The sequence below is a fragment of the Strix uralensis genome, chromosome 3 (genome assembly GCF_047716275.1).
Source record: "Strix uralensis isolate ZFMK-TIS-50842 chromosome 3, bStrUra1, whole genome shotgun sequence".
Taxonomy (NCBI): Eukaryota; Metazoa; Chordata; class Aves; order Strigiformes; family Strigidae; genus Strix; species Strix uralensis.
The window spans coordinates 33030724-33041153 of NC_133974.1; the positions used below are offsets into that span (position 1 = coordinate 33030724).

General features: G+C 38.0%; 1 protein-coding gene across 7 annotated transcripts in view; it reads left to right on the forward strand.

Annotated features, from left to right (window-relative positions):
• The window catches only part of ADGRB3 (adhesion G protein-coupled receptor B3), a 486594-nt gene extending 479463 nt beyond the window's left edge, over window positions 1-7131 (forward strand). For 6 of the 7 annotated variants that reach the window (XM_074861802.1, XM_074861800.1, XM_074861805.1 and 3 more), the window contains 2 exons: window positions 4273-4377; window positions 6315-7131. In XM_074861802.1, the coding sequence (XP_074717903.1) occupies window positions 4273-4377; window positions 6315-6503 (294 nt within the window). In that variant the 3' untranslated portion in view covers window positions 6504-7131. The remainder of the gene's footprint in view (window positions 1-4272; window positions 4378-6314) is intronic. The other variant, XM_074861803.1, reaches the window with a different exon arrangement.
• Window positions 7132-10430: the final 3299 nt, after the last annotated feature.

Here is a 10430-nt window from a genome sequence, read left to right on the forward strand (position 1 = left end):
TAGATTTTGCAAAACACTGAGTAATTTATTTGAACTTTGAAGTTTGATAAAATGAACAGTCAACATGCAACAGCTTTACGGCTCTTTTCTTGCTATTACCAAGGATTAGTTTAGACTCATTCATGCAGTCCAGTATCCGAAACATGACCAAAATTCATAGGTCTGGGCATTTTGGATTCTTGCTGCTGCTGGCTGTGGTAACCCCAGCTAAGAGCCCTCCAATCCCAGTCATTATGTTCTGTTTTTCCCTAAAGCTGGACAAGGAGCTCTTTCATGAAGGTTCAGCAGTAATACTGAGCTGTCAGATCAAATAAAATTCATTCTAATTATGTTGAACAGAAATACAGATGTTGTGGAAATTCCCAGGAGGACTTTGTAATAGGTGTGCACTGACACTTAGAAAAACATACAGAAGAGTTAAACAGTATTATTGACATGCATTTTAGGATTCAAGATCACAATTACCTTTTAATTCTATGAGAGGGTCTGACTGCTGAATTTCCCCAGTCATCCACCCCACTCCCCCCTTTCTATGAGGCATTCATTGGATCTATGCTGGTAATAATATTTATGCCAAATAATTCAGAAAAGTGTCTTACTACCCTGCTCCCCAGGATTCAAGTGATCACTGGCTCTTTTTGAGCTTCTACCCATCAGGGAGAGGAAAGATACGCAGGACAAGTGTGAATACCAGAATGTCTTCTTTTCTTTCCACAGAGCAGTAGACTCTCCCCAGCAATAATACTAAAGTGATCCTTAATTGCTGGAGCTGCATTCTTCTGGAATTTCATATGCAATAGCTATTCATTATAACATTATAAACTCACACAAAAGTTTAAAATCATTCTCTTACTAACCTGAAGACATGTCTCAAAGACAAAGGTGAAAAAAATATGCCTGCAGGGAAAAATCCTTTCCCGTTCCTAAGTTTGGCAACTGATCATACCTGTAACATCTTGAAAACACAGCATGTTTCTATTATAGGGCTGGGAAGGCACTCCCCCATCTGTTCTTTTCACTTAGCTATTTCATACAATATTTGAGAGAGAGCATTTTTACCTGTGACAATATAGAAAATCTCCAAGGCAAATTGAATTACATTATTATTATTATTATTATTATTATTATTATTATTACTACTGTTATTCATAAGATTGACCACAAATCTTCGTGAAAATATTTGTGCTTGAACTCAGCTACAAACCTGTTATAAATAAAAAAGGGACCTGGGTACAGAGTTATGTTTGAAGTGCTTTTCATCTTGATGATAGCCACTGAATCCTCTTCTGAGAGTAGTTGCTCAGCTAAGTAAGGCTTAGTTTGTTCAAAACACACACTCGATGTTACTTGTGAGTGAGAGTAGAAATGTAGAAGGAGTGTCAGTTCAGTCTGACCCCCTTTAGGGTTTGAGGCACGAGAGTTACGGAGCCTGCAGGAAAGACCACAGGAAAATGTGGCTAACTCAGGTGCTTCTAGAGGACATGTGGCATTAATGGGCAAATCCCCAGCTGCACCTAAAGAAAGTGTGCTTTCAAAGGGCAGCATGAGAAGCTCCTTTTCCATCCTGTTCAGGTCCTGGTGCTACTACAATCATCCTGGTATATATTGGTCAAGATCTCCAGCTTTGTATTGACAAATATTGTGTATTTCTGAGATTGATAAAGCTGCATTTTCCACATTTCCCATTTAATAGAGAAAACAGATTAAACCCCCACAAATACTTTGTGAGTTATTTTCTCATAAAAGAGAAGGAGTTACCCAACAGACCATATTTTCTAGAAAGGAGGTAAGATGATGCTTTCTAACAAAGAAGTTTAGAAAGTAAGAGTTAAAGTTGAAAATTTAAATTACTGCACCTTCAGTTCGGATTGTTCTTTATGAGCAGTGGGGAGGGGCGGGTGTCAGTGGGTAGGAATTATGGAATGGAAGCCAGAAAAACACAAAGCAACCAAAAGATCCATAGGTACATGTGCATACCAGTCATTCTGCTATTAAGAAAAAAATTTAAAGCCTTTTTTCTGGTAGAGTTTCCACTGCAAGTGTTTAATTTCTCCTCCCACCTGCTTCTCCTCAGGAATAATGTAATGAACTGAGTAAGACATTTACATTATTCATATTTGCTATTTAATGAATTCTTGGGTACACGATTCAGAAAAATATCAGAAAGTAACATTCAGTATATTCCTAGCCTTCTATTAAAAAGTTTCCAACTGGAGATACTTATTTCACAGTCATATGCTATTTCCTGCTTTTAGAACCAGTAACCCACCAAATTTGTTTTATTCCCTTCAGCATGTCTCCTTATTTCAGCCAATAATAATCTTTGAGGTAGAACCTTTCTTTTTTAAATTCTATGTATGTGAAATTTGCTACATATCCCTGTCTACCATAACAGCAATAGCTTAAAAGAATCCCTAGGAAGTCACTTAAGTGAAACTTCCCTCATAAATGCAGATCAGCTACCTTTAGTTAAACTACATTTTGCAAGGAGTTCCTCACGAAATCTTGCAAAATTGTTTCCCTTATTCACCCAAAACTCACATTGACAAGGTCTAATTGCTTGCTGTATCTCATGTCTTTTGTGAATGATGTTGCCGATTTCCTGTTCCCGGAAGTGAACAAGGACATGTAGTGACAACACAAGGGGTAACAGCTTTAAACTGAAAGAGAGTAGATTTAGATCAGATTAAGGAAGAAGTTCTTTACTGTGAGGGTGGTGAGACACTGGAACAGGTTGCCCAGAGAAGCTGTGGCTGCCCCCTCCCTGGAAGTGTTTAAGGCCAGGTTGGACGGGGCTTTGAGCAACCTGGTCTAGTGGAAGGTGTCCCTGCCCATGGCAGGGGGGTTGGAACTAGGTGATCTTTAAGGTTCTTTCCAACCCAAACCATTCTATGATTCCATGAATCTCAAGATATGGTGTAACTTTATTAAGGATGATATGGTTATTACAGCATGGCTGTAGAAATGCATGGCCAAGAGAGAAGCCACATTTCATGAAATTTATAAACACAGAATGAAAATTAAAGATAAAAATTAAAATTAGTATTGGTAAAGCATTATTTGAGGGTCAGCTACTCCCACTCCAGTTTAAAAGGTACTAATCCAGACTTGCCAGAAGCGTTACTTGCTGGGAAGGGTCACACTCAGGCACTGTGTACACAAGTTTGCAGGGTTTGTCATGTACAATGTCAGGGAAAATCAGGCTTGACAATTAGTGGACATGCATTGAGGCTGGTGTCCTGCACCTTACTGGTTGCTGCCCTGGCTGTAACTCAAGTTCAAGCAGTTACAAAAGCTTAAGAAAAGCCAAAGTCAGGCCATCTGCTTGTTGGACTGAGGTGAAGCATCCTCACTCCCTACTGTCCCCTGTCCACCCAGACCACAGAACCATGAGATTGGATGAACAATAAGCAGCCTTCGGGTTTGCTCCAGAGGCTGGTCTGAATCCATACCTCAGTGTGAACTTGTTTGGAAACAATGCAGATGGTAGGCTTGACAGTCTAGGCTTCAAAACAGGCTTCACTCTCCATGTAGCTGCCAAGACTAATACATGGCCGAGGGTTTCCTCCAACTGTGGGGGCTGTTTGGGGTCCCCAACTCTTGCACAGGAGTCATATAATTAGTTTTTGTGGAAGAGTGCCCTGTGCATGGGCTAGAGGGAGACTGGTTTCCAGTTGCCCAGTCCATGACATAAGAAAGCAAGTAAAATTGAAAAATAGTGCCTACTTTTCTTAATATGAATGCCATTTCAACTGCATTTTATGATGATCTGAATGACAAGAAGATGTCTAATTAAAAAACCATAACATTTGGGGCTTTTCCATTTTGGGCCAAGATTTCCAAGTTCAGTGTTCTATTAAAAATTATTCTGATAGGGACGATTACAAACTGCTGTTGCATTCCTATAGAAATTAAAATATTAGCATCCATACTGAAAACAGAAATTCTAGAAAACATTCCTAATGTGCAAAAGAAATATCCTTCTGAGAAACTGCCATCACTCTCAAAATACTTCTAGGCTAGCACAAAAACAGTGTCCCTTAATTTCAGCAACTCAATAAATGTGGGGTAAAAACAGTCTCTTGTACACAGGAAGAACATTAAACAGAGCAGAGAGAAGGCTCAGTGCAATTCACTTCCACTGGTCAAGTCTATAGGGAAAAGATGGCCCTACCAAATTCAATTTACTTTATTATGTTGGGGAAAATAATGCTTCTCTTAAAAAAGCCCAGATTCAATTATAAATGCAAGCAATTATGCTCCGTTTTGCAGAAGGTCATGCATACAAGAAAGAGGCACATGGAATTGTTTCAAGAGTTAAATCAGAAATTTCAGACACTGGACAGATTTCGGGATGTACCAAAATCAGGCAGTATGGTAAGTTTTCCTTCTTAGATATTTAAAATATGATGGATCCTTAACAACAACAATGAAACAAGAGTCCTTTGAATTCAGTGTTATTTCCTGAGAAGACCTTACTCTGTGCTACCTTTAGATAGCCTCAGAAATTAGAACAAAAGATACTTTCAATAATCTAACCTATAACGAGACTCATTAGGTTTTACAACTAGACCATAACTAACTCACTGACATCATTATAGATGACAAGTAATTGAACTGTAGGGAACAGATTTCAAATCTGTATGTGTGTCCCAAGTCTAAAGGACTTTATATAGAGAAAGCAGCTCACTAATGTAATTTGTCCAATAGGGCTTTTCCTCTAGCTAGACAAGCAGATATTAAATTAGTTAGTACAAACAAGTCCAGCTAGGTTCACCTATACGTGAGATGGTCCAGAAAATATACAGGGTTACTGTAATGCCGTGTCTTTTCCATAATAGCTTTATAAATATTTACCATGGGAAAAGCAAAAATTAAATCATCCTGAGTTGACTCTGCTATCATCATAATTCAAATTTGTACACACACACTCATACACACATGCATAACACCCTGACTACCTCTGATAATGAGAGCAAGGAAATAGTTGATTCTGCCTAATTAAAACAGCTAATTTAGTGTGACATATTTATTAGCAGTAATATTATGATTAGTAATAATTTTATATATAATTTCATAATGTGAAAATTGTGTATTAAATGGAACTGAGCTAGAATCATTGTATTTATAACTTTTTCAGAAGAGCTGCTCACAGACATGAAGAAGAGGTATTAAGCAGATATGAGGCCAATGGATTTACATCATTTACATCATCTTAATCCAGCAGAAATTTGGCCCTGATTCTTTGATGAATCTTTAGCTGTGATATGTGTTATTTTGCACCCAGTTGTTGCTCACTCCCTCTTCTGAGCTTTGCTGACATTTAAGTTTTCATTCACCCCCCTATTTGAGATTTGCTGTCCATGTAAAGCTTGAATTAATTCAAAATCTCAAAGGAAATCTCAGTGGAAGAGTTGTGTTTACTCCGTTTCACATCAGTGTTATGTTTTTGAAAGGTCTGCTAATAAAAGCTGCCTAGAGGAATGGTCTATCTGTAAGACAGTCAGAGAGTGATCCAGGTACCTAAATATAGGCATCTCAGGCTATTTTAGACAGCCTCAGGTATCCTAGTCTACATCATGGTACAGGAAGTGATGACACAAGTCTCAAGGGAGACCTACAACTCTCATGAGAGATAGTTGGAGATCAGGCAGAAAATCCAAAGGCATCTACAATGGTGCAAAAATATTAAGGTTTGGCAACTAAGTCCCACCCAATGTGTTACAGCAGAAATCACTAATTAAATTGGTCTGTACACTATAAAACTTAGCATTAAAAAATAAAATAATTCAGTAGAAAATAACCATATTTCAGCATGTTAATCCTAATATACATGAGCTCATCGGCCTGTAAAACAAGGTAGCTCTCAGCATTTTCAAGGGCTAGGTTTCCATGGTTCTGTCATGCACCTGCCCCAATTTAAAATCCAGCTGGCAATCTCTGTTTCAAACCGCTCCTTATTTCAGGCAGCAAGCTATTCTTGGTTACCTTCCCTTCTCTTCTCTCACTTTTCTACACAACCGCTATTACAAAGATGGCTATTGGTACTGGATCACTCGGCCATTCCTCACATACATTGGTTCTTGTGAAAGAAAGGGCTTAGCTGGCAGCTCAGGTGAGGAGCCTGCCAAAGTGTTGATTGTTCACAGAGAAAGAGTCGCAACGGTGCTGAACACCCACCAGCCTGGCTCCCTGCAAAGTCATTTCCCCTCTCTGGCTTCTGTGTCTCATGAGAGCACGTTAGTGATCAGCCTCATAAATGGAAAACACAATATTTCATCCTTGGTTTTAATTCTTCTTTCTTTGGTCTTCAGGAGAACTCAGCACCGAGCAAGGCTCCATGGGACAGTTTCAAAACCACAGGCGACTACCAACACTATACAACAATAAATGTATTAGACACAGAGGCAAAAGATGCTTTAGAACTCAGACCAGCAGAATGGGAGAAGTGTCTGAACTTGCCTTTAGATGTGCAAGAAGGTGACTTTCAAACAGAAGTTTAACAAAAAGGAAATCAAACTGAACAAAACAAAAACAAAACAAAAATAATTCATTGCACTGACAATAAAGAGACTTTGGGAATCCTGACACTCCTGTCTGAACATTGTGACTACTTTATGTCAGGCTCTTCCTGTGCCAAATGTCAGTGGTTTTTTTCGTACAGTATATTCCCACTAGTGCGGCTAGTGGAGAACCAGGTGTACAATTCTTACCATCGTGTGTTGTAAGTACCCGTGGAATGGATTTGTAAGGTAATCTTTATAGATAAACCTCAAGCAACGATTCATGTTGTAACAGCTTCATTTGGTTTAGTTTTCAAAAAACTTCACCATGAAGCACAATGTATATATTTATGCAGTTTTTAAAGTTTATAACAGTCTGTTTGGCCATTACTACACTTTTTACTTTATAATATAAAAGCAAAGTTTTTGTCATTAAATGAATGTCTGTTGAGCTACATTCTTCATTGCTTTAAATGCAATAAAGTAATAATCTCACTTTTATATGAATAATATATTTCACATCTTTATTATTGCAGTTTTCTCTAGAAAGCTCAGAGTAGCTTTCTCTGCTGCAGCTGTGTATAAAATATTTAAAATGTTGTATGGTGTAAATAAACCTTTGTCTACATATCAGTTTCTTAGTGCATTTTATTCTGTATTTGTTTATCTTAAATTTGGATATTTATAAAGTTTTCTTTAAAAACACACATATCGAATATGTATTTGGAGTTTTAATAGCATGTTGTTCTAGCTCCTGCAAAGAGTTTCTAAAGCATATTAGTAGGTTTGTATAACCATTCTGCTTTTTTTTAGGTATTCTTTTGTGACAATGTACCATATAAATTGGACTTGTCAGAATACTATTACAATTGTTCTGTTTTATAAAAATTTTTGTTTTATTGCAGAAAGACAAATAATGGAAAATGTTACATTTCAATGCACAGCACCCAAAGAAAATTTTGATTGAGAATCATTACATCTTGTGCATGGTCTTGTTGCTGTATAACAACAGGAGACTTTAAAGATAAAAAATTCTGAAGTATTTTAGACCAAAAAAAAATTTGAGTGTGTTTCATATTATAAATCAAGAGCAGAGCATGATTTGTGTAGAAAATACAGTTAAAAAATTAGGAATAGAAAGACTAAATCCCCCTTTCTGTGCTTACGACCAAAAGCAGATCTTCAAAATCTCTCCTCACCTGCAGCATAGCTGGGGGAGCAGGGTGGCGGGAAGAGGCAGATATCTCAAATCTTCAGATGCCATATTTCTAGAAAAATGTTTCCAAGAATTATTTTAGTATCTGCTGTACAGAACTGAATATGCTGCAGCCTACTAGCTGAAGAGCTCTTAGAGAGGAAGAAAACAGAACCACAAATCTGCTTAGGCAGAAAAAAAGACTAGAATAGAGGCTTGGCAGCAAGATCTTAACCCAGAGCAGTGGTAGGAGGAGATCATCATTCACCTGCTGAGAGAAAATTACTTAGGACCAACCTTCAGGAAAGTGTTTCAGTTTGAAAATACTTTCTCCAGGACATAATAAAGTACTTAAGTCATGAAAAGGAGCCTGACTTTGCCTACTTCAAGTGAGTATCTCATGCAGAGTGTAGACTTCTCTAATTAATGCTTCAGCAAAAAATAATTAGCTACCAACCTGGTATCAAGTCCAATAACTGGTATAGGTGCCTAGAAGTTAGATGATGCAATACTCAATATTGCAATACATCAATCAGTCAGAACTCACCTTTTATCAGGAGGCTGATGCAGAAGGAGGCAGCTGGCAAGGCCGGCTATACAGCCTACTAACATCACACCTCTGAGATCAGATAGTGTACCGGAAAACTCTTGTTTTGTATCGAGTTCTAACTTAAAAGGGTTTTTTTTTTCCCTTTAGATAAAGATATAACAGAAACTGCACATTTTTTAAGGATTTCATCCAGTATAATAGGTATCTCTCAAACAGAGAAGGTTTTACAAAATTTCTAATTTTTGAGACCAAATCAAGAAGCTTAGGCCACTGAATCCAGATATAAGCTTTAGATTCCTCCTTGATTGATCTAAACATATACAAATTTAGATCACCTTGGTATTTCAATAACTAGAGTGCAAAGATTATTTGCATAAGCTTTATACCACATAATTCCTTTTTAATGGCAGTCTAGTTACAACTGCAGAAAGCTTAGGGTAGGCTACAGACTTACCCAGGAAACAAGATAAATTGGTCTACACTGAATACACTGCTGACCCAGTTGTGCTGTTATTAATAACCCAGTTGATTCAGGTTTAGCATTAGCCTGGGTGTTTATGTACCACACAGCAGCCACAGATGTATGAGCAGCAATGTTCCGTGACTCTTTATTAAAGCTTGTGCTGCCCTGCACAGAAATTTTGATTTTCCTATGTATTTCATATTTAGTAATATTAAGAACATGCTGAAACCCAGTGTATTTGACTACTGATTTGACTGCTTCATACTAAAGCAGAGTTTGTTTTCCATAAGCAAGATGCCACACATACTTAGCTTTGCTGATCAATGTCTCTGAAAAGGTGCAAGTCATACTGAACGTAGCAGGAGAATGCAAACTTGTATGCCCTGGTTTAAATGTTGGTAGAGCACTGATGAGATGTTTGGCATTACATTACATGCAAATAGAAATTGAGTCAGAACTCCCTACATTACACTAGATGCAGAGATGACAGGGGGCTCTGCATTTGCCTGCCAGGTCAGGCTAGTGCCACTTGGTGTGCCCTGTGCTACCTCACCTGGCCTCCAGCTGCAGTTACAGAAAGGTTCAGGCATTTGAGGGCTCAGCTAACTAACGTTGCTGCAGCTGGCACTAGAGTATATTGAGGCAGTTGAGCTCAGCCTAGAGTTTAGCTTGATACAATTTAAAATACATATTCCCTAGACTTACATAGAAAAAGCAAATACTTTTTTTCAAAAGACCTCCTTTTCTCAACTGTTTGAATACACATTAATAATAATATAAGACCATATGCAGTTTCTCTCTCTCTGTCTTCCTCTTACATACATATACAGAGAAAGATTTTCTTCTGGCAAGTCAATGCTAAGCAAAATATGGCCTGGACTTTTCAGTGTAGGGAAGCAGTATATACAGGAAGTCTGGCTGAGCAGCCATAGATCACTCGGACAGCAGTTCAGGATATCCATGATTTCACATCAAAGACTGTGTAAAGGGGTTTGGTGTTGCTGTCATAAAAGCACTAACAAGGTTATTTGCTACATGGACTCTTGTTAATATTATTTAATCCAGAATCTTCTGAGGACGTAAACTCTAAACTAGTCATTATTGAGCTTTAGCTCATAGTCTGCAATATCTCTTGGAAAGAAAAAGAAGAAGGAGAGACTAAACGCTGCTACAAGGGATGAGAAGAGTAATAGCAGTGCTGCCATGCTGATGCACCTTTGGAGTGCCATGGGCTTAACATTGGCATATATGTAATGCTAATACTCCTTATGATGAAAATTTAGGACAAAGCTGTATCAAAAGACACAAACAGATAAGGGTCTTTTCCATTTGATTCACTACTGGATCTGAATTTCTCCATTATCAGTGAAACAGAGCTCTTCTCTGGGAAATGCTGTCCTGACACTCCTATAAGGACATCATTTGCTTCTGTGGTGATAAAGCATAAATAACCTAATATTGTTTTACACAGGATTAAACTAGGGTAGTTTCTTTTGAAAACAAACAAAAACCCCAAGCCCCATGCTGCACCACGTGAAATGTTCTCTGATGCTTTAGCTTGTGTCCATTTCCCATAGTTGCTAGGCAATGCTGTACTTAGAGACCAGATTTAACAAAAGGTCTGCTTCCCGCTTGGAAGCAGGCATCCATCTGTCACAGCATTAGCAGGGTGCTTCCCATTGGGTTATGCAAAGGGATAGGAAAATCTCTGTTAGCAAT